Below are 24496 nucleotides of genomic sequence, written 5' to 3' on the forward strand. Positions count from 1 at the left end.
TACAGTATTTCTATCACAATTTGCCAGACTTTCACCTTTTGTCTGTTCTTGCGATGATTGTTCCTTGTATTGTGCCATGAGCCGTCACTGTGGCTATTATATTCTAGTGTTTTTAACCATAAGCCTAGCTCAGTCAGATACCACATCACCTTCCACTGGATGTGTGATGAGCTTCTTGAGCTACATAAAGACTACGTTCAGACTGCACCCTGAAACGACCCATATCCGATTTTTTTGCCCATATGCGACCTGTATCCGATTTGTTATTGACAATCTGAACGACACAGATCCGATTTTTTCACATGCGACCCAGGCCGCTTGGATATGTGGTCCTAATTCTGATGCATATCCGATATTTTCACATGCGACTGCAGTCTGACCGGACAGGTCGCATTCATGCGACCTACACGTCATCAACAAGAGACAAACGTCACTATTCTGCGTTGGCTAATCCCGCCTCTTTGGTGAAAAACAACAACATTTATACAGTTTTCAGAATTTAAATAGACTTTTATAGAATTGATCAAGCTAATGGTGGATTTGGTAGGGACCTGGATGTTGATCTGTTAGCCTGATTAAATAAAACAGTTTCTATAACTGATTTATAACTTAAACCATCCTGTATTACAAGATTATAAGATTGTTCTGGAAATTTCCAGTAATTTGACACCTTCGGTCTCATTAGTCTGCTGCCCACATTAATCAGATTATTGTGTGAGTTCCGCCGCCGCCACAAAAACCACATCGCCAGGTCTCGCCTCATCTCCATAGCAAACTGCACTGGTGTTTCTGCACCTTGAGCCAGCGCTGAGAGAAGTTGCAGAATTCAGCTGGCTATAAACAATCTAAATAAATGTTTATAAAAATGTAGAAAAAGTTTATTAATATGACGAAATAAATATGTGCAAATTATTAAGCCTGAATTAAGAGTTTGGTAATACAGCGGCCGTATCCCAAATGACTGCCTACTGAAGCTCGAGTGCACTATATAGAGTTTAAAAATCTATTACTTCCTAGTAACATGTAGTGCACTTATATAGAAATTAGAGAGACATTTAGGAGTCAACCCTCGTTACCAGGCTACACGTTTTCATTTCAGTTCAGAAACAAAAACACACACGAGACCTCACACTTTAACACTAACCAGATAATTAAACAAACAAAAAAAAAGAACATTAAACTTGAAGAGTGCGCTTTTTTTTGTTTACGTATTACGTAGATGTGCTTATTACGTGTCAATTTGCGCATGCGGGACACTTTTGGGTCGTTTTCCGTTCATATTGGAGATCGCATACAAGTCTCATATAATTGGTAATGTGAACGGCCTAACAAAAAAATCGGATTTCAACAAATCGGATATGGGTCGTTTCAGGTTGCAGTCTGAACGTAGTGCTAGATTGCCAAATCCATACTTCCAGTTATTTTGGTGAGAGTAACTTAAAAGTAATGCAATAGTAGTGTAATGCCTTACATTTTAAATACAGTAATATTGTAATGTAACTAATTACTTTAAAATGACAGTAACAAGTAATAAATAATGCAAAACAGTTTTTAAGTAACTTGCCCAACACTGTTAGTGATTACAGGCTGCTTTTATAAGGCGGCGTGGTGGTGTAGTGGTTAGCACTGTCACCTCACAGCAAAACGGTTCTGGGTTTGAGCCCAGTGGCTGATGGGTTTTGCATGTTCTCTGCCTGGGTTTCCTCCGGGTGCTCCGGTTTCCCCCACAGTCCAAAGACATGCAGGTTAGGTTAGCTGGTGACTCTAAATTGACCATAGGTGTGAATGTGAGTGTGAATGGTTGTCTGTGTCTATGTGTCAGCCCTGCGATGACCTGGCGACTTGTCCAGGGTGTACCCCGCCTTTCGCCCGTAGTCAGCTGGGATAGGCTCCAGCTCACCCGTGACCCTGCACAGGATAAGCAGCTACAGATAATGGATGGATGGAAGATGCTTTTATATATATAGCTCTAAAACAAAGTCTGTGAATCATTTGGATTTACCAAGATGTCTGTATTATTCTTTACTATTTACTCATAAATTGTGGTTTGACCTTTATCCGCAACAATTATAGACAAAAGCAATCTGCTTAAAGTAATGTCAGAACAAATACTTGTTTTATCAGTACTAGGCACACCATTTTACCACGTCAGAATGTTTACTGGGGGCGGCACGGTAGTGTAGTGGTTAGCGCTGTCGCCTCACAGCAAGAAGGTTCTGGGTTCGAGCCCCATGGCCGGCGAGGGTCTTTCTGTGTGGAGTTTGCATGTTCTCCCCGTGTCCGCATGGGTTTCCTCCAGGTGCTCCGGTTTCCCCCACAGTCCAAAGACATGCAGGTTAGGTTAACTGGTGACTCTAAATTGACCGTAGGTGTGAATGTGAGTGTGAATGGTTGTCTGTGTCTATGTGTTACCCTGTGATGACCTGGCGACTTGTCCAGGGTGTACCCCGCCTTTCGCCCGTAGTCAGCTGGGATAGGCTCCAGCTTGCCTGCGACCCTGTAGAACAGGATAAAGCGGCTAGAGATAATGAGATGAGATGAGAGAATGTTTACTGGAAAAAAGAAGTCTAACATTTGGAAGAAATAGACAATTATGTTTGGAGGAAAAGATGCACTGTATACCAATACCAAAACTCATCCAAACTGTGAAGCATGGTGGACAGAGCATCATGGTTTAAGGCTGCTTTGCTGCCTCAGAGCCTGGAGAGACTGCAATCATTGAAGGAACAACAAATTCAACATTGCATCAAAAACTTTACTAGAGAAAGTTAGAGCAGCAGTCTGTAACCTGATACTCAAGAGGTTGGATGATGCAATGGCTATAACCATGGTTAAAAATAGCAAGAATGGTTTAAACAAAAATAATCCAGAGTCCAGACCTTCACCCAGTTGAGATGTTATGAGATGACCTGAAGAGAACAAGTCCTGCAAGCAATACAGTTTCCATAAATACTGTTACAGTTATAATTCCAAGTCCCAGAAACACAGGGAGAAATTAGCTCTTATTTGTAGGCATGAACATGGCATCTACAGGAAACATTTGGTGGAGGTTTTTGCTGGTTATTAAATATGATAAAAATGATTAAACCATGCGATCAATAAAGACTTGAAAAGTACAATTCTTTGTGTGTTATTAGGGCAGCACGGTGGTGTAGTGGTTAGCACTGTCGCTTCACAGCAAGAAGGTTCTGGGTTTGAGCCCAGTGGCTGATGGGGGCCTTTCTGTGTGGAGTTTGCATGTTCTCCCCGTGTCCGCGTGGGTTTCCTCCGGGTGCTCCAGTTTCCCCCACAGTCCAGAGACATGCAGGTTAGGTTAACTGGTGGCTCTAAATTGACCGTAGGTGTGAATGTGAATATGTGTCAGCCCTACGATGATTTGGCGACTTGTCCAGGGTGTACCCTAGCCTGGGAAATCCCATGCTGCTTTGCACAATCGTTCCGATCTGAAAAGACAGCATGGAAACTATGGTCAAAAGGCTCGCCTGAGTTAGGGAGCCAATCAGAGAGTGGGGAGGGGTGGAAAGACGGTGACGCGTACTACTCGACAAACGGAAGCTTGTAGTTTATTTGGGACTGTTTACGGATCACATTTAACATGGCGGCGAGCGATACGAACCAAACTTTCGATCAAGCTTTGTCTTGCACAAATGGCAGTAATCGTTCGGTGCCATTGTTTTCCTATTTTTGTTTTGCCTTCTCTTTCTCTTTCCTTCTCTTCTTCGCCTCTTCGTCTTCTTCGTCGCTCTAACTACGTCATCGGGTACAACTGCCATGATTGGCCATGGGCTACGTATACGCCAAATGATAGACATTCGCAACGTCCAATAAACGGCCGTTGACAATCGTAAACCACCCCTCCCCTACGAGAAATTCAATAGGCGGATTCCAGACCATATTTCACTTGTGATATGGTCTGGTGTTAACCAGACTAGGTGTACCCCGCGTCTCGCAGAGAGTCAGCTGGGATAGGCTCCAGCTTGCCCGCGACTCTGCACAGGATAAGCGGTTATGGATAATGGATGGATTATTAGTTTTGGCAGAAGCAGGGCCAATATTAAGAGTAAGCTAATTGATGCAGAAATGCAGGCAATTCTTAAAAGTTCAGAAACCTTCTGCAACTCCATGTCATGCGACACTAGAAAATACAGACTTCTACAAGTATAAGCATTTCATTTGAACCAAAAATCAAAATGTACCTCGATACATACCGTAAAACATGCAAAACGACGGAAAATACTGACCTTGAAGCCTGGTGGAGGGGTCAAACCCAGGAATTCATAAACTGAGTTGTCCTCTTTGGCGTCAAAGAATGTGTCATAGTCCTATAGCACAAGACATTGTTTCTGTTTGTGTCTTGTAGGCTAACAGAAATTATAGAACTTATCGGAATCATATCCTTCAAGAAAAACATCTCTTCAAATTCAAGCATTATCCTGATAGAGGTGGGTTTCTCTGGCCTTTTTCAGCACTAAAGTGGGTTACACCTCATGCCAGTATTAGGAAGAGAAGGAAATGGAACTGAAAAATAAAGCGCAATCAAGATTTTGTACTTCTCTTGATTGGGTTCTGCAAAAGCTTTTTACAACCCGATTCCAAAAAAGTTGGGACAAAGTACAAATTGTAAATAAAAACGGAATGCAATGATGTAGAAGTTTCAAAATTCCATATTTTATTCAGAATAGAACATAGATGACATATCAAATGTTTAAACTGAGAAAATGTATCATTTAAAGAGAAAAATTAGATGATTTTAAATTTCATGACAACAACACATCTCAAAAAAGTTGGGACAAGGCCATGTTTACCACTGTGAGACATCCCCTTTTCTCTTTACAACAGTCTGTAAACGTCTGGGGACTGAGGAGACAAGTTGCTCAAGTTTAGGGATAGGAATGTTAACCCATTCTTGTCTAATGTAGGATTCTAGTTGCTCAACTGTCTTAGGTCTTTTTTGTCGTAGCTTCTGTTTTATGATGCGCCAAATGTTTTCTATGGGTGAAAGATGTGGACTGCAGCCTGGCCAGTTCAGTACCCGGACCCTTCTTCTATGCAGCCATGATGCTGTAATTGATGCAGTATGTGGTTTGGCATTGTCATGTTGGAAAATGCAAGGTCTTCCCGGAAAGAGACGTCGTCTGGACAGGAGCATATGTTGCTCTAGAACCTGGATATACCTTTCAGCATTGATGGTGTCTTTCCAGATGTGTAAGCTGCCCATGCCACACATACTAATGCAACCCCATACCATCAGAGATGCAGGCTTCTGAACTGAGCGCTGATAACAACTTGGGTCGTCCTTCTCCTCTTTAGTCCGAATGACACGGCGTCCCTGATTTCCATAAAGAACTTCAAATTTTGATTCGTCAGGCCACAGAACAGTTTTCCACTTTGCCACAGTCCATTTTAAATGAGCCTTGGCCCAGAGAAGACGTTTCCGCTTCTGGATCGTGTTTAGATACGGCTTCTTCTTTGAACTATAGAGTTTTAGCTGGCAACGGCGGATGGCACGGTGAATTGTGTTCACAGATAATGTTCTCTGGAAATATTCCTGAGCCCATTTTGTGATTTCCAATACAGAAGCATGCCTGTATGTGATGCAGTGCCGTCTAAGGGCCCGAAGATCACGGGCACCCAGTATGGTTTTCCGGCCTTGACCCTTACGCACAGAGATTCTTCCAGATTGTCTGAATCTTTTGATGATATTATGCACTGTAGATGATGATATGTTCAAACTCTTTGCAATTTTACACTGTCGAACTCCTTTCTGATATTGCTCCACTATTTGTCGGTGCAGAATTAGGGGGATTGGTGATCCTCTTCCCATCTTTACTTCTGAGAGCCGCTGCCACTCCAAGATGCTCTTTTAATACCCAGTCATGTTAATGACCTATTGCCAATTGACCTAATGAGTTGCAATTTGGTCCTCCAGCTGTTCCTTTTTTGTACCTTTAACTTTTCCAGCCTCTTATTGCCCCGTCTCAACTTTTTTGAGATGTGTTGCTGTCATGAAATTTCAAAATGTCTCACTTTCAACATTTGATATGTTGTTTATGTTCTACTGTGAATACAATATCAGTTTTTGAGATTTGTAAATTACTGCATTCCGTTTTTATTTACAATTTGTACTTTGTCCCAACTTTTTTGGAATCGGGGTTGTACTTTGCTCACCCACTTGTTCCTATGTCACAGCCAGGTTCACTGAAGCTAACTGAATTAGAGGGTGTTCTACGAAGTTAACTACAAGAAAGATCTATTGAGTTGGTAAAGCTCAAATGAAGTCTTGATATGTACAGTTAATTCCTGGAGGTAAACCATGGCATCACTAACTTACTAACCCCGCAATAGTTATCCTCATTGAAGATCTGAGGTGGGAGTGGGATTCCATTGGAGGGCTTCTTTTCTCCAGGAACATTCTCCCTCATCCACATGCGATTTTCTTCATTTGAAGCAATGTCAAGCGGTGCATATTCAATTTTTAGAGCTTCCAGGAACCCAACCACATCCTGCTGCTTCTTTTTGATCTGTGGAAATGAATGAAATATATAGCCAACTGAATTTATTTTAGTTAACAGTACATTACATGAGAAGCACTAAAAAAGCTAAACTATTCTACGTAAATAGTAGTTGGGGTATTTTTGATTGAAATGCACTGATCCAGTTATTCCATTTTCAATATAATGCTGATATCAAAGCCATGAGTTTTGGCTGATACACAATACTGATCCAAATCTCATTCTATAAATGTTTCGCCAAGTTATGTGAAGCCATGCAGATAGTAATCTTTAAGATCTGGTGCTATCATACCTGAGCTATTGATCTGTCTCAATCAATATTACAAACATTAATGGCATAAAATATTGTCGCACTTTTAGAAAAACCGTCAAACAAATCCTGAGCTCTGTGAAATGTTATTTCTGGTCTTACCAGAATTGTAGATGTATAGTGGTCCATAAGTGAAAAACCAAAATTGTAACAACAAATTCAGAAACAAAAGCAAATTACTGTACTTATTCACTTTCAGTCGCAGCTTATTTTGGTCATTGTGACAGTGGACCCAGAGCTGATCCTGGGAACACTGGGTGTGAGGTGGGTACACCCTGGATGGGATGCAATTCCATCACAGGGCATCATGCAAATACACTTTCACACCTCTGGACAATTTATCTTGGCCAGTCTACCTACTAGCATGTGTTTGGGAGGTTGGAAGAAACAGAAGAAACTGGAAGAAGCAAAGGAACTCCACACAGAAAGATGTCCTTAATAAGGAAAGATGTTCTGATTGATGTCAGCCCTGTGATAACCTGGCGACTTGTCCAGGGTGTACCCCACCTCTCACCCATAGTCAGCTGGGATAGGCTCCAGCTTGCCTGCGACCCTGTAGAACAGGATAAGCGGCTACAGATAATGGATGGATGGATGGATGTTCTTATTGAACATCATATGCTCCTTGGTGATTGGAAATGGCGTATCACTATCAAAGGAGAAAGAATTGCATTTCAGTCTACTTAAGCAAGCGAAAACAATTTAATGTGAAGTTACTTGTGTTCTTATAGTGAGGATTTATTCTTCTCTCAGAATAACCCAGGTTTCTTTAGTTAGCTTTTGCAAACTCATTATTGCCATGCAATGTTGACAGCATATCTAAAAGGTCATATGCCCTTGATTTAAAAAAAAGCATGAATAAGCATCAGTACATTCATTTAGACTCCGTTTCCTCTTACTGCAAACAACATCCTCCAGATGTCTGTTTTTCACAGTCCCTCAAACTGAAAGTGTTACGCTTTCTGTTTTGAATTTTCTGTGGTCAGCTTAGTTTTGTTGTTTCCTGATTTGCTATATCGTTTTTGGGATGTTAAGGTCTTTGTAGTTGGTACATACAGACCACCATGTAGATGGACTTGTGTAGCTATGCTCCACATGTGTCCATGTCACATAACAATATTAGTATTAATCTGGGTGTTTTTACTCTACACTCCATTCTGTGTCAACTTTAGACTGTTGTGCATGAAAATCCCAGGAGATCAGCAGTTTCTGAAATACTCACACCAGGCCACCAGACACCAACACCGATGCCACTGCGATCACATTTTCCCCCATTCTGATGTTAGATGTGAACATTAACTGAAGCTATTTTGACCTGCATGATTTCGTGTATTACACTGCTGCCACATGATTGGCCGAATGGTTGTTTGAATGTGCAGGTGTACAGGTCACCTTAATAAACCAGATGGTGAGTGTGTATATGAACCATATACAATGGTATGAATATTTAATATTTAGATATTGACCCATATTGGCTCTCACACACACTCTCTCTTATACCAGTATATGCGCTGTCGCCTCACAGCAAGAAGGTCCGGGTTCGAGCCCCGTGGCCGGCGAGGGCCTTTCTGTGCGGAGTTTGCATGTTCTCCCCGTGTCCGTGTGGGTTTCCTCCGGGTGCTCCGGTTTCCCCCACAGTCCAAAGGCATGCAGGTTAGGTTAACTGGTGACTCTAAATTGACCGTATGTGAGTGTGAATGGTTGTCTGTGTCTATGTGTCAGCCCTGTGATGACCTGGCGACTTGTCCAGGGTGTACCCCGCCTTTTGCCCGTAGTCAGCTGGGATAGGCTCCAGCTTGCCTGCGACCCTGTAGAAGGATAAAGCGGCTAGAGATAATGAGATGAGATAAACATTTTTATCAATTTTGATTCTTGCAACGTGTTTTTTAAAATGTTTAGGCACAAAAAAAAACATTTGCTACTTTGTAATGTTGCCATTCCTTCTCCCAACACCTAAAAGATGTTTAGAGACTGAAGAGACCAAGTGATGAAGCGTTTCAGGTGTTATTTTGTCCCATTCTTCCTGCAAACAGGTCTTAAGGTGTGCAACATTATGGGGTCGTCATTGTCATATTTTTCATTTCAAAAATTCACCACACATTCTCTATTGGGGACAGAGGGGACAGGCACCCTCTTCTTCCACAGCCATACCTTTGTAATGTGTGTAGAATGTGGTTTTGTATTGTCTTCTTGAAATATCCCTGGAAAAGATGCCAGCTTGAAGGTAGCATATGTTCTCTAAAATGTCAATGTATTTTCTGCATTAATGCTGCCATCACAGAAGTCTAAGTTACCTTTGCCAAGGGCACCAACACAACCCCATACCATGACATACCCTGGCTTTTGGACTTGTTGCTGGTAACAGTCTGGATGGTCCTTTTCGTCTTTGGTCTGGAGCACATGGTGTCCATTTCTTCCAAGAAAAAGACCTGGACTTCTGATTCATCTGACCACAATACAGTGGTGCTTGAAAGTTTGTGAACCTTTTAGAATTTTCTATATTTCTGCATAAACATGACCTAAAACATCATCAGATTTTCACACAAGTCCTAAAAGTAGATAAAGAGAACCCAGTTAAACAAATTAGACAAAAATATTATACTTGGTCATTTATTTATTGAGGAAAATGATCCAATATTACATATCTGTGAGTGGCAAAAGTATGTGAACCTTTGCTTTCAGTACCTGGTGTGACCCCCTTGTGCAGCAATAACTGCAACTAAACGTTTCCGGTAACTGTTGATCAGTCCTGCACACCGGCTTGGAGGAATTTTAGCCCATTCCTCCATACAGAACAGCTTCAACTCTGGGATGTTGGTGGGTTTCCTCACATGAACTGCTCGCTGCAGGCCCTTCTGCAACATTTCGACTGGATTAAGGTCAGGACTTTGACTTGGCCATTCCAAAACATTAACTTTATTCTTCTTTAACCATTCTTTGGTAGAACGACTTGCGTGCTTAGGGTCGTTGTCTTGCTGCATGACCCACCTTCTCTTGAGATTCAGTTCATGGACAGATGTCCTGACATTTTCCTTTAGAATTTGCTGGTATAATTCAGAATTCATTGTTCCATCAATGATGACAAGCTGTCCTGGCCCAGATGCAGCAAAACAGGCCCAAACCATGATACTACCACCACCATGTTTCACAGATGGGATAAGGTTCTTATGCTGGAATGCAGTGTTTTCCTTTCTCAAAACATAACGCTTCTCATTTAAACCAAAAAGTTCTATTTTGGTCTCATCTGTCCACAAAACATTTTCCAATAGCCTTATGGCTTGTCCACGTGATCTTTAGCAAACTGCAGATGAGCAGCAATGTTCTTTTTGGAGAGCAGTGGTTTTCTCTTTGCAACCCTGCCATGCACACCATTGTTGTTCAGTGTTCTCCTGATGGTGGACTCATGAACATTAACGTTAGCCAATGTGAGAGAGGCCTTCAGTTGCTTAGAAGTTACCCTGAGGTCCTTTGTGACCTCACCGACTATTACACGCCTTGCTCTTGGAGTGATCTTTGTTGGTCGGCCACTCCTGGGGAGAGTAACAATGGTCTTGAATTTCCTCCATTTGTACACAATCTGTCTGACTGTGGATTGGCTGAGTCCAAACTCTTTAGAGATGATTTTGTAACCTTTTCCAGCCTGATGAGCATCAACAACGCTTTTTCTGAGGTCCTCAGAAATCTCTTTTGTTCGTGCCATGATACACTTCCACAAACATGTGTTGCGAAGATCAGACTTTGATAGATCCCTGTTCTTTAAATAAAACAGGGTGCCCACTCACACCTGATTGTCATCCCATTGATTGAAAACACCTGACTCTAATTTCACCTTCAAATGAACTGCTAATCCTAGAGGTTCACATACTTTTGCCACTCACAGATATGTAATATTGGATCATTTTCCTCAATAAATAAATGACCAAGTATAATATTTTTGTCTCATTTGTTTAACTGGGTTCTCTTTATCTACTTTTCGGACTTGTGTGAAAATCTGATGATGTTTTAGGTCATATTTAGGCAGAAATATAGAAAATTCTAAAGGGTTCACAAACTTTCAAGCACCACTGTATATGTTTTCACTGTGTGATGATCCATCCCAGATGCCTCCGAGCCCAGAGAAGTTGACCGCACTTCTGGACACAGTTAACATAAGGATTCCTTTTTGCACAATAAAGTTTTAACTGCCATTTGTGGATGTAACTCCGTATTGTAGAGCTTGACAAAGGTTTGCCAAAGTAATCCTGAGCCCATGTGGTTATATCAGCTATAGATGAATGACGGTTCTTGATGCAGTGCCATCTGAGGGATCAGAGATCACGGATGCTCAGCTTTGGCTTGCACCCTTGCCCTGTATACATCAAAATTCCTCCAGATTCCTTGAATGATATTATGCACTGTAGAGGGTGAAATCTGCAAATCCATTCCAATCTTTCTTTTAGGAACACTGTTTTTAAAAATTTCAATAATTTTCTCACACATTTGTTCACAAACTGGAGATCCTCAGCCCATCTTTGCTCCTCAGGGACTTGGCCTTTTCTGGATACTGATTTTGTATCAAATCATGATTACAGTCACCTGTTGACATCACCTGTTTCAAATCACATCATTATTTAATTGTTTTACCCCATTCCGAAATTACCACTGTCCCAACTTTTTTTGGAATGTGTTACAGGCCTGAAACACAGGAATGGATATATATTTTAATTAATGAAATGAAGTTGACCAGACAAAACATGAAATAGCTTGGGTTCATACTGTCTGCAATGAAATCAAAGTAAATTTAGAAATGATTGCATATTGCTTTCTTATTTGCATTTTCCATATCATCCCAAATGTGTGTGTGCATGTGTGTATGCCTAATACTGCATAGGTCCCTGTTGTGCTGCCAAAAAATGCTCTGACCTATCAAGGTATGGACTCCACAAGACCTCTGAAGGTGTGCTGTGGTATCTGGCACCAAGACGTTCACAGTAAATCCTTTAAATCCTGTAAGCTGTGAGGTGGGGCCTCCATAGATTGGACTTGTTTGTCCAATCTAGCACATCCCACAGATGCTTGATCTGATTGAGATCTGGGAAATTTAGATCTTCTTCTCCTTCTTTTGGCTGCTCCCGATTAGGGGTCGCCACAGCAGATCTTTTGCTCCGTCTTCCGCATCCTTCTCTACCACACCTGCCACTTTCATGTCCTCTCGCACCACATCCATGTATCTCCTCTTTGGCCTTCCTCGTTTTCATTTGCCTGGCAGCTCCATCCTCAACATTCTCCTTCCCACATGCTCTGCATCTCTTCTCAGGATGTGCCCATACCATCTCAGTCTCATCTCATCTCATCTCATCATCTCTAGCCGCTTTATCCTTCTACAGGGTCGCAGGCAAGCTGGAGCCTATCCCAGCTGACTATGGGCGAAAGGCAGGGTACACCCTGGACAAGTCGCCAGGTCATCACAGGGCTGACACATAGACACAGACAACCATTCACACTCACATTCACACCTACGGTCAATTTAGAGTCACCAGTTAACCTAACCTGCATGTCTTTGGACTGTGGGGGAAACCGGAGCACCTGGAGGAAACCCACGCGGACACGGGGAGAACATGCAAACTCCACACAGAAAGGCCCTCGCCGGCCCCGGGGCTCGAACCCAGGACCTTCTTGCTGTGAGGCGACAGCGCTAACCACTACACCACCGTGCTGCCCAGTCTCATCTCTCTTAGCTTAATTCCCAAGCTCACCACATGTAGTGTAGCAGATAACTGAAACAATCTTTCAAATGGTGATACAAGCACCAAACTTGGCACAAATACTCCTTAGACATTATTCTTTTGAAAAAGTACGCGGGCCACCTGAAATTCAAGATGGCTGCTTATTTTCAAGATGGCCACCGCTGCAGACTTGAAAATGGGATATAATCTGGCCACTTTGACCGATTTGAATGATCTTGGTGTCTAAAAGTAGGTTTCTGACTATGAGAAATCTAAAAATCCCACTCTTAACCTTCTAGGGAGCTCCTTTCTGCCATTTCTAGCAAAAATATGATGAAAAATATACATAGACCAGAACATATCCTACAAACTATTTTATTTATTTGTTATTTTTAAATGCACAACTGGAATGTTTAGTTATGGTCAATGTTTGTCACTGCAGAGTGCAATGAGTCAAATACAGAGCTCACAAATGCACTGTTCACCCCAGCAGTGAGCTGCATGATTTCACTTGTCCTCACATTTGCAGCTACATAGTCCGGTGCAGGTGAGACTGAATCGGTAGCATTTGCACCTTCCACGGCATTCAGATTTGCATCCACATTTGGTCAGCTGTTGGCAACTCTCGGCAATAGGTGGAAGTGTTGTCCAGAAGACCTTCCATGTGTCTCCACTCTTTGTCCATCCCCAGTCAGCAGGACTTTGTGTTTCTGGTTGGCGCAGTGTTGACTGACTCCATATACAGCCTGCTTGATAGGCAGCTCGCTTTGCATGCTGAAGTAGTGCTGCTTGAGTTGGAGGGATGGCTTCATATGGCCTCTGCTTTCGAGCAAACATATCCAGCCTGGCATCATCAACACGTGCAACTGTACTGGACCTGTCATACATTGTCACCACAAACTTCTCCAGGACCTCCAGATCATCATCATCTACTGTTGGTGGGTACTGGCTGAGCTTGGCAAAGACATCAGAAGCTCCAGCATACACATCCCAAGTTTGCCATGCAGACTTCTTCCCTTTGCTGTGGAAGCCTGATACAACATCGCAACCAGTGAAGGCATGGAAGAAGAGTATTCCTTTGCTCTTCTCCAGTCCTAAAGAGAGGTGCAGGTCATGTACAGGAATCCATCTCAGGTTCCGTCCTTGGCCAAAGGCCACCCACAACTGGTGCAGACCAATCCCTTGAAGGAGAGGCAGAACACTGATTGCTATGACGAGGACATCCTCTACCTCTACTGCTACACCCTACACCCCAAACTATAATTATTGCTACAGTCTATACAAACATGCATGCTAGCTATGTTAGCGGACTATTTTACAAAAGGCCAAGAATAAGGCAAAAGTAAGCTTCTGAGTGATTTTATTCTCCCAGATTTGGATTCTACATGGTCAAAAATGTATAATTTGATGCCAGAATCATCCATATCGGACAAGTCTGTGCATAGTTATGGCAAAACGATATATTTCTGTACTGGACATGGTGACTATCTTTAAAATGGGCAGCCATCTTGAATTTCAAGTGGCCCGTGTACTTTTTCAAAAGAATAATGTCTAAGGAGTATCTGTGCCGAATTTGGTGCTTGTATCACAATTTGAAAGATTCCTCTGAAATATTATGTTATCTGCTGCACTAATGTGCTGTCCCTCTGATGTGCTCGTTCCTTATCCAGTCCAACTTTGTCACTGCCATCGCAAACCTTAACATCCTCAACTCCGCCACCTCCAACTTTGCCTCCTGCCTCTTCATTAAGGGTACGGTCTCCAATCCATACATCACAGCTGGTCTCACTACTGTCTTATACATCTTACCTTTCACTTTTGCTGGGACTTTCCTCTCACAAATGACCCCCGAAATCCTTCTCCAACTGCTCCACCCTGCCTGCACTCTCTTTCTCACCTCACTATCGCAGCCCCCATTTTCCTGCACAGTTGACCCCAGGTACTTGAATTCACTGATCTGGGAAATTTAGATACCAAGTCAAAACCCTGAACCCTTTATCATGGTCCTCAAACAATTTCTGAACAATTTTTTGCAGTGTGCTAGGACACATTATCCTGCTGAAAGAGACCACTGCCATTAGAGAATACCGTTGCCATGAAGGAGTGTACTTGGTCTGCAACAATGTTTAGATAGGTGGTGCGTGTCAAAGTAATATCCACATGAATGCAGGTTTCCCAGCAGAATGCTGCCCAAAGCATATGCACACGCACCCGGCCATCCACATGATGTAAAAGAAAATGTGATTCATCAGACCAGGCCAACTTCTTCCATTGCTCCATGGTCCAGTTCTGATGCTCACATGTCCATTGTAGGAGCTTTTGGTGGTGGACAGGTCTACAGCTACACAGTGCCATATGTGGCAAGCTGTGATGTACTGTGTGCTCTGGCACCTTTCTCTCATAGCCAGCATGAATATTTAAAAACCCATTAGATATACGTTATACATGCCCAACTAGCAGGGCATAGGCCCTACTAGGATTACCTACAAAATGCAGAGTGTGAAAACGGCCTAATAGTTATTAACGTGTTTATTTTTGATGAAATAGTGAGTCTTGTGTGTTCTAGCAGGTTTTGCATGTTGCTACTAGTCCAAGTGTTTTCTGCAGGGTTGGTATGTGATCCGGCTCTGACTACACAGATATATAAGGAAGCTGGAGGAGGGCTAAGATCTACACTGTGGCCTCAACTCTTCAAATCATGAATATAGCCTAAAGCTTAATTTTATTCTCAATTTATACTCATAGCCACCAGTGAATTTATAAACTGCCCCTCTAAGTAATCTGATGTATCAGCAATAAACCATGTCTATATTAGTAAAACTAGCTCTATAGCTAAGAATTAAGCACAACATAGCTTACAAATAAAATTCACACTGACTTACCGCCGTCGATCCTGAGGAAGAGGCCAGAAACACTCTAATAACCATTATGAGGTTTTTGGGGAGAGGCTGGAGGCTGTTCTCTCGGTTCGAGCGCACAGAAGGCACTGAGGTCTATTTCTGTCCTCCAGCGCTTCATGATAGCAGCTCTGACTGAATGATTGGCAACTTCAGCTGTCTGTCTGTCAGCATTGAGGGGCACTGCAAACTCGCACATGGACAGAAATAGCAAGTTAGGCCAGCCGAGAAAGTTTGAAGGCCTCCAAAAAGGATTGGTAAAAAGGTGCTTCAACAAAATATTAGTTTAAGGGTGTGCACACTTATGCAATCAGCTCATTGTACGGTTTTTATTTTTTATGTTTATTTCCCCAAACAGATTTGTTTGTTTTTCAGTTGAATTGTACAGGTTATAGGTCACATTAAAGGTGAGAAAAGTTTTGAAATTATTTATCGTGGTCTTTTTTTTTTACATCAGAAAAAAACGATCATTTTAATGGGGTGTGGACACTTTTTATATCCACTGATCAGAAGCTTCATATTCTTATGAATCATGATTTATTTTCATACGTAAAAACATGTAAAGGTATTATTATCTTATCTCTAGCCGCTTTATCCTGTCCTACAGGGTTGCAGGCAAGCTGGAGCCCATCCAAGCTGATTACCGGTACGGGTGAAAGGCGGGGTACACCTTAGACAAGTCGCCAGGTCATCACAGGGCTGACACATAGACACAGACAACCATTCACACTCACATTCACACCTACGGTCAATTTAGAGTCACCAGTTAACCTAACCTGCATGCCTTTGGACTGTGGGGGAAACCGGAGCACCCGGAGGAAACCCACACGGACACGGGGAGAACATGCAAACTCCACACAGAAAGGCCCTCGTCGGCCACGGGGCTCGAACCCGGACCTTCTTGCTGTGAGGCGACAGCGCTAACCACTACACCACCATGCCGCCCTTATTATTATTATTATTATTAGAGCGGCGGCTACAATTATCGACAGTCCATAATTGTCAACACCTTTTCAGATTTACCAATAAAAAACAACTTTACAAAGGTGAGTTTCAGTTACAACAGTTATTATTGGTTAACTGTGGACAAAGATGTCGATAATTGTGGAAGGGTGTCACGTAATCTGTGGTTGGTAGAAGAGAGCAACTGGACTTGTTTTAAAACTCTTGAAGACGTTTCGCCTCTCATCTGAAAGGCATCCTCAGTTCTGTCTGTCTAATAGGGAGTATCCAGTATTTATCCTCTCATGGATCATCATAGAATCCGAATCAGAATGCCGATGGATGCATTGTAGGTGGCCGATGACACCCACCTCTGTTCAGTGATGGTCGTTCTAGGTTGACAAAAATGAACGATCCTCTCTGGCTAAGATGTCTGCCAGTTTTCTGGAAGTCCTCTCATACTCCCACACCAGTCGATAAATACTTAATACTCCCTATTAGACAGACAGAACTGAGGATGCCTTTCGGATGAGAGGCGAAACGTCTTCAAGACTTTTCAAGCAAGTCCAGTTGCTCTCTTCTACCAACCACAGATTACTATGTACCTGGATGACTGAGTATCTTCACAGATAAGGGTGTCACGTGATCTGATACGTTGAGTAATCAGGAATCACCTCATTTTTTTTCCAGTGGATGTTTGAGTAATTATTCATGCACAATTTACATACTGAAAGTCTTTTCTACTTTTGCAACGCCCAAAAGATCATTAAGGTGTCAATAACTGTAGCCACCGCTCTATTATTGTTGTTGTTGTTGTTGTAGAAGAAGAAGAATTTTCTTTTAATTTGTAATCTTATTTTATATTATTTAAATGTGTAATTTTGGATTACTTTTACATTATTTATTATTAATTATTTACCGCACTGAATTGTCGTGTCATTTCTATGGAAACTAAACATCTTTTCCAGCAACGCGAAGCGATCCATGAAAGACATCACCACCTCACGGCTACTTTGACCTGAAACAGATAAAATGGATTTAATGACCAATTAATGACCAAATGAGTGATAATTTAGCTTAACAGTGCTGCTTCGTTTGCGCCATGAATTATACAGTCGATAATTTATAATAAACAGCAACTCAGGAGTAGATAATCCTTTGCTAGCTAGTTAGCTACATGTGATTTAATCAACAGTATTTCGTTTGGTGGTGGTGCTTTACACACTTTCTTTTGGCTGGGATCTGCAAACAATTCTGTAGACAATGGTCATATCTAATAATGTACCTTTTTATGGGTTTTTTTTCACCATTTAGTAATGAGTAGCAGGTATTAGAGTTATACTGCTTATTAATCAAATAAATCAGCGTGGCCATAACTTTAATTTGTATTTTCTGTCATTTTAGTGAACCAGAAGAACTGAAAGTTAAAAGTTTACATCATTGTATTTGTAAAAGATAGTTTAATAAGAAGTGCATAATTTGTGCTGCATTTAGGAATTGTTAAAAAATGTATGTTCTGTTCTGTAATGGAGGAGTACAGGTAAAGATGGGTTACAGTTGTTAAAAATAATAATACAGTTGGACAAAGGGCCCCAAGAGGTCATATATACATTCCCATTCATTCTCATCTCATTATCTCTAGCTGCTTTATCCTGTTCTGCAGGGTCGCAGGCAAGCTGGAGCCTATCCCAGCTGACTACGGGCGAAAGGCGGGGTACACCCTGGACAAGTCGCCAGGTCATCACAGGGCTGACACATAGACACAGACAACCATTCACACTCACATTCACACCTACGGTCAATTTAGAGTCACCAGTTAACCTAACCTGCATGTCTTTGGACTGTGGGGGAAACCGGAGCACCCGGAGGAAACCCACGCGGACACGGGGAGGACATGCAAACTCCGCACAGAAGGGCCCTCGCCGGCCACGGGGCTCGAACCCGGACCTTCTTGCTGTGAGGCGACAGCGCTAACCACTACACCACCGTGCCGCCGTCATATATACATTTTTAAAGATTAATATGGATCTATACAGCCAGAGGTGATGCCTTTAAAAACATCACCCTCTCTCTCTCTCTCTCAGATACAGAGAGAGAGAGAGAGAGAGAGAGAGAGCGCACACATGCAGAGATTTTCCAATATGTCACAGATTTTGCCATAAAACTTGCTCTCATCCAGAAGTCATTCCATTTGTCTTTCTGACCTGCACCAGTGTCAGACGACATGAACATGGTATGGTATGGGGCTTTCTTTATCTCTATCGCCGCATGTGACTACAGTTCAAAGCAACAGGTGTCCAGTCCTGTAAATCTAGGGATGACCTCCTGTTTGTCCTTTTTATTTTATAAACGAACTTTTCTTACCATTATTGTATAGCTCTGATTCCAAAAAAGTTGGGATGTGAAATAAAAGTCAAACATCAATAAAAACAAAAGGCCTGTTTGCCTATTACTAGATAACAATTTCAATGACAATGAAAATGGCTCTGGTATACAGTGTCTTGCAAAAGTATTCATCCCCCTTGGTGTTTGTCCTGTTTTGTCACATTACAAGCTGGAACTAAAATGGATTTTTGGAGGGTTGGCACCATTTGATTTACACAACATGCCTACAACTTTAAAGGTGCACATTGTTTTATTGTGGCACAAACAATAATTAAGATGAAAAAACAGAAATCTGGAGTGTGCATAGGTATTCACGCCCTTTCGTATGAAACCCCTAAATAAGAGCTGGTCCAACCAATTCACTTCATAAGTCACATAATTAGTTGATTAAGGTCCATCTGTGTTCAATCAAAGTGTCGCATGATCTGTCACATGATGTCTGGACCAATCAACCTGTTCTGGAAGGACCCGGACTCTGCAACATGACTAAGCAAGCAACATGAGAACCAAGGAGCCTCCAAACAGATCAGAGACAAAGTTGTGGAGAAGTATAGATCAGGGTTGGGTTATAAAAAATATCGCAAACTTTGAATATCCCAGGGAGCACCATTAAATCCATTATAGCACAATGGAAAGAATATGGCACCACTACAAACCTGACGAGAGAAGGCCGCCCACCAAAACTCACAGATCGGGCAAGGAGGGCATTAATCAGAGATGCAACAAAGACACCAAACATAACACTGAAGGAGCTGCAAAGATCCACAGTGGAGATGGGAGTATCTGTCCATAGGACCACTTTAAGCCGTACATTCCACAGAGTGGGGCTTTATGGAAGAGTGGCCAGAAAAAAAGTAATTGCTTAAGAAAACACGTTTGGAGTTTGCCCAACAGCATGTGGCAGACTGCCCAAACACATGGAAGAAGATTCTCTGGTCAGAGACTAAAATTTATCTTTTTGGCCATCATGGGAAATGCCATGTGTGGTGCAAACCCAACACCCTGAGAACACCATGCCTACAGTGAAGCATGGTGGTGGCAGCATCATACTGTGGGGATATTTTTCATCCGCAGGGACAGGAAAGCTGGTCAGGACTGAAGGAAAGATGGATGGCACTAAATACAGGGCAATTCCGGAGCAAAACTTGTTTGAGTCAGCCAGAGGTTTGAGACTGGCATGAAGGTTCACGTTCCAGCAGGACAATAACCCTAAACCTTCTGCTAAAGCTACACTGGAGCGGTTTAAAAGGAAACATTTAAATGTCTTGTAATGGCCTAATCAAAGCCCAGACCTCAATCCAATTGAGAATCTGTGGCATAATTTGAAGATTGCTGTCCACCATCTAACTTGAAGGAGTCGAAGCAGTTTTGCCTTGACGAATGGGCAAAAATCCCAGTGGCTAGATATGCTAATAGAGACATACCCCAAGAGATTTGCAGCTGTAATTGCAGCAAAAGGTGGCTCTACAAAGTATTGACTTTGGAGGGGTGAATACTTATGCACACTCCAGATTTCTGTTTTTTCATCTTAATTATTGTTTGTGTTACAATAAACAACAATTTCCACCTTTAAAGTGGTCAGCATGTTGTGTAAATCAAATGATGCTAACCCCCCAAAAATCCATTTTAATTCCAACTTGTAATGCAACAAAGCAGGACAAACACCAAGGGGGTTGAGTACTTTGGCAAGACACTGTAGTTCCTGAAATGTGTGTAGAAACGTGACCTTAAGTTATGGGTAAGGACAGGACATATTTAGGAAAATACTTATAATCAGTGGCAGAATGGTGTTATTGTCCAGTAATAGCACATTTCAAAGTGAGTTATACTTTTCATCCATCCATTATCCATAACCGCTTATCTTGTGCAGGGTCGCGGGCAAGCTGGAGCCTATCCCAGCTGACTATAGGCAACGTACACCCTGGACAAGTCGTGAGATCATCGCAGGGCTGACACATAGAAACAAACAACTATTCACACTCACACCTATGGTCAATTTAATTAACCTAACCTGCATGTCTTTGGACTGTGGAGGAAACCGGACCACCCAGAGGAAACCCACACAGACAACATGCAAACTCCACACAGAAAGGCCCTCACCGGCCGCTGGGCTCGAACCCAGGACCTTCTTGCTGTGAGGCGACAGTGCTAACCACTACACCACCGTGCTTGAACCTCATCTCTGTAAAAATCAGCATACAGCAGTCCCTTTGAGATCTCCGTATGTTGTTACTAACTGACTGGACATTTTGTGAAAACACTTGGCAAAGAATAGAATAGAATAGAATAGAATAGAATAGAATAGAATAGAATAGAATAGAATCTTTATTGTCATTGCACATCAGGTATACAATGAAATTGCAGTGCTTCTCCGGCCGGTGCATAATAAATATAAAAAAGAAAAAAGACAGTAAAATATTAAAAGAAAACAGTAAAATAAGAATAAGAAAGGAGTAAAATAGAAATAAGAAAGGAATGCATATTTACATCATTTACACATTATACTAGCATACACTCTCTTATGAGTTCAGGGACCTGATGGCCCAGGGAAAGAAATTGTTTTTAAGTCTGTTTGTCCTGCTTTTGAGGCACCTGTATCTCCTGCCAGAGGGCATGAGGGTAAACAGGTGCTGTCCCGGGTGTGAGGGGTCAGCAGTGACTGCCCTCGCTCTCCTGAGACACCGTGTGCTAGCGATGTCTTCTAGCGAGGGTAGGGGACTGTCAGTGATGTGTTGTGCAGTTTTAATGACCCTCTGCAGGTTCTTTCTTTCTGCCACAGAGCAGTTGGCGTACCAAGCTGTAATGCAGTACATCGGACACTCTCGATGGTGCTGCGGTAAAAGGCCACTAAGAGTTTCTCCTCCAGATGGTTCCTTCTAAGTATCCTTAGGAAGTGGAGTCGCTGTCGGGCCTTTTTTACCACCACGGATGTGTTGGCAGTCCAGGAGAGGTCCTCGGCTATATGTGTCCCAAGAAACCTGAAGGAGGACACCCGCTGGACACAGTCCCCATTGATGCTCAGTGGGGCTGGATCTCCCCTGTGTTTCCTGAAGTCAATCACCATCTCCTTAGTTTTGCTGGTGTTGAGCAGCAGGTTGTGTGCAGAACACCAACCTGCCAGCATGTTGACCTCATCCCTGTATGCAGTCTCATCCCCTCCGCTGATAAGGCCGATGACCGTGGTGTCATCGAAGGAGGAGCACTTTGTAGCTTGGCCTGCACGCTGGGCGCCCTCGGTTTCTTCCATGGTGTCACCTTTGTTTCCTTCGCTAGTGTGGTGATCCATGGAGCTGCCAGTGCTCTGGCTGTCTTTATCGGGATGCCACCAACATTGCTAAAGTTGGCTAAAAACTTGTTCACAACTTGTTCACAACCAGTTCCTCGAAGCTATACGAATGATTCACGCTGTCCGCTCAATTTAGCATTAAGGTAATAATAATAATTAAGACTATAGCAAACAGACTCGGTGTGAAAACAGGCTTAGAAAGCAAAAAAGTTGCTCAGCATATGCACTGTAGTTAAATGTGAAAATGTAAATAATTTTGTATTTTTACGTCTCCCATTTTCAGGGACAAAATGGAGCAAATTTGTTCAAACAGAACCTTTGTCACCTCCTTTCCCACTGCATACAGAGTGTGCACAAAAAGACACCGAGACGAACCCTTGGGTAAAGTTGTTGCTGGTATGCTGCTTTAAGTCAGTTGATACTGTATTTATGGTAGCTTCACTTACAGGAGTTTGATGCCAATGAATCAGCAAAAGACAGGAGCAGTGAAGATGAACTGATGCAGAAAGAGAACGAGGAAACCTCTAATGAAATACCTCCTGGTAAGAGCTGCCAGACTGTCCAGATGGACTGGTATATAAAAAGCCTCTTCAGCAGCTTTACTGTCCAAGTCTATCTACATTTACATTTGCTCAATTAACTGTTATCCAAAGCAGCTTGGTGATGCTAAGATTTGAACTCATGACCTTCCAATCAGCAACCCAAAGCCACTGAGCCATGCTTCCCCGTCTAAGGCTCCTTATGTTCTTATTTACTCAATGATGATGCCTAGAAGTCAGCAGGTTCATTAACTGGCTTTAATCAGGATTTGAGAATTTGTTTATTAGCAAGGGCGGCATGGTGGTGTAGTGGTTAGCGCTGTCGCCTCACAGCAAGAAGATCCTGGGTTCAAGCCCCGGGGCCAGCGAGGGCCTTTCTGTGTGGAGTTTGCATGTTCTCCCCGTGTCCGCGTGGGTTTGCTCCGGTTTCCCCCACAGTCCAAAGACATGCAGGTTAGGTTAACTGGTGACTCTAAATTGACCGTAGGTGTGAATGTGAGTGTGAATGGTTGTCTGTGTCTATGTGTCAGCCCTGTGATGACCTGGCGACTTGTCCAGGGTGTACCCCGCCTTTCGCCCGTAGTCAGCTGGGATAGGCTCCAGCTTGCCTGCGACCCTGTAGAAGGATAAAGCGGCTAGAGATAATGAGATGAGATGAGATGGTTATTAGCATTGCTGAATTCTTGAATCTGACTTTTCTGTAACAGGAGTTCCATCATTAATTTAAATCACAGTTTATATTAATGCTCTCAAATATTCTATATTATTATTTCAAAAGTAACAACTCATTCAAATAAACTTGAATAAAATAAAATAAAGTACTTTGTTATTTAGTAAAACATATGGCAGCACGGTGGTGTAATGGTTAGCGCTGTCGCCTCACAGCAAGAAGGTCCGGGTTTGAGCCCCGTGGCTGGCGAGGGCCTTTCTGTGTGGAGTTTGCATGTTCTCCCCGTGTCCGCGTGGGTTTCCTCCAGGTGCTCCGGTTTCCCCCACAGTCCAAAGACATGCAGGTTAGGTTAACTGGTGACTCTAAATTGACCGTAGGTGTGAATGTGGGTGTGAATGGTTGTCTGTCTGTGTGTCAGCCCTGTGATGACCTGGCGACTTGTCCAGGGTGTACCCCGCCTTCCGCCCGTAGTCAGCTGGGATAGGCTCCAGCTTGCCTGCGACCCTGTAGAACAGGATAAAGCGGCTAGAGATAATGAGATGAGATGAGTAAAACATAACATTGAATAGGGTGAAGATTTCTGTAAAGAGACCTTTAACATTTATGCGTAAATGAGTCCTGGGTATCAGTGCTTTCAATTAGTTTTCTTCCATGAGAAAGTCTTCAAGACTTTGTGCTTTCTGGATTTTATGCAGCCTGGTAGGATGCCACTCCATCACAGACACACATTCACCCACTTACAGTATCAGCACCTTGGGGCAATTTAACATTTTCACTGGGCATCCCTGAAAAATGTACCATACGATGTTTCAGAAATTTGCGTCGAGTACAGACTCACAAAGCAAAAACAAAAAAGTCACTCGGCATACACTCACCAGCCACTTTAATCGGAATTTGTTCTTGATTCTAAGATTATTCTCGGCTGCAGGAGTGGAACCCAATGTGGTCTTCTGCTGTTGCATACCGAGATGCTTTTCTGCTCACCACAGCTGTAATGAGTTGCTATATCCTTCCTGGCAGCTCGAACCAATCTGGCCATTTTCCTCTGACCTCTCTTATCAACAAGGCATACATGTCAACCTATACGGAATGTCCGTATTTTATACGGATTTGATTCAATAAACGTAGTATACGGGCGTATAAATAAAGTTATACGGATTCTTTAAAAAAACTTCAATATTTATTTAGAGCTATAATCAATTCCCACGATGATAAAAGAGCGCATAACATTTACAAACGTACTGTACACC

At 42.5% G+C, this 24496-nt stretch overlaps 1 protein-coding gene across 2 annotated transcripts in view; it reads right to left on the minus strand.

The window, feature by feature from the left end:
• Window positions 1-15523, minus strand: part of sh3bgr (SH3 domain binding glutamate-rich protein) — a 47680-nt gene extending 32157 nt beyond the window's left edge. For both annotated transcript variants that reach the window (XM_060905741.1, XM_060905740.1), the window contains exons 1-3: window positions 15410-15523; window positions 6336-6521; window positions 4242-4322 (exon numbers count right to left, since the gene is read on the minus strand). In XM_060905741.1, coding sequence (XP_060761724.1) covers window positions 4242-4322; window positions 6336-6521; window positions 15410-15454 — 312 coding nt within the window. In that variant the 5' untranslated portion in view covers window positions 15455-15523. The remainder of the gene's footprint in view (window positions 1-4241; window positions 4323-6335; window positions 6522-15409) is intronic.
• Window positions 15524-24496: the final 8973 nt, after the last annotated feature.

This window comes from Neoarius graeffei, chromosome 23 (assembly GCF_027579695.1).
Source record: "Neoarius graeffei isolate fNeoGra1 chromosome 23, fNeoGra1.pri, whole genome shotgun sequence".
Classification (NCBI taxonomy): Eukaryota; Metazoa; Chordata; class Actinopteri; order Siluriformes; family Ariidae; genus Neoarius; species Neoarius graeffei.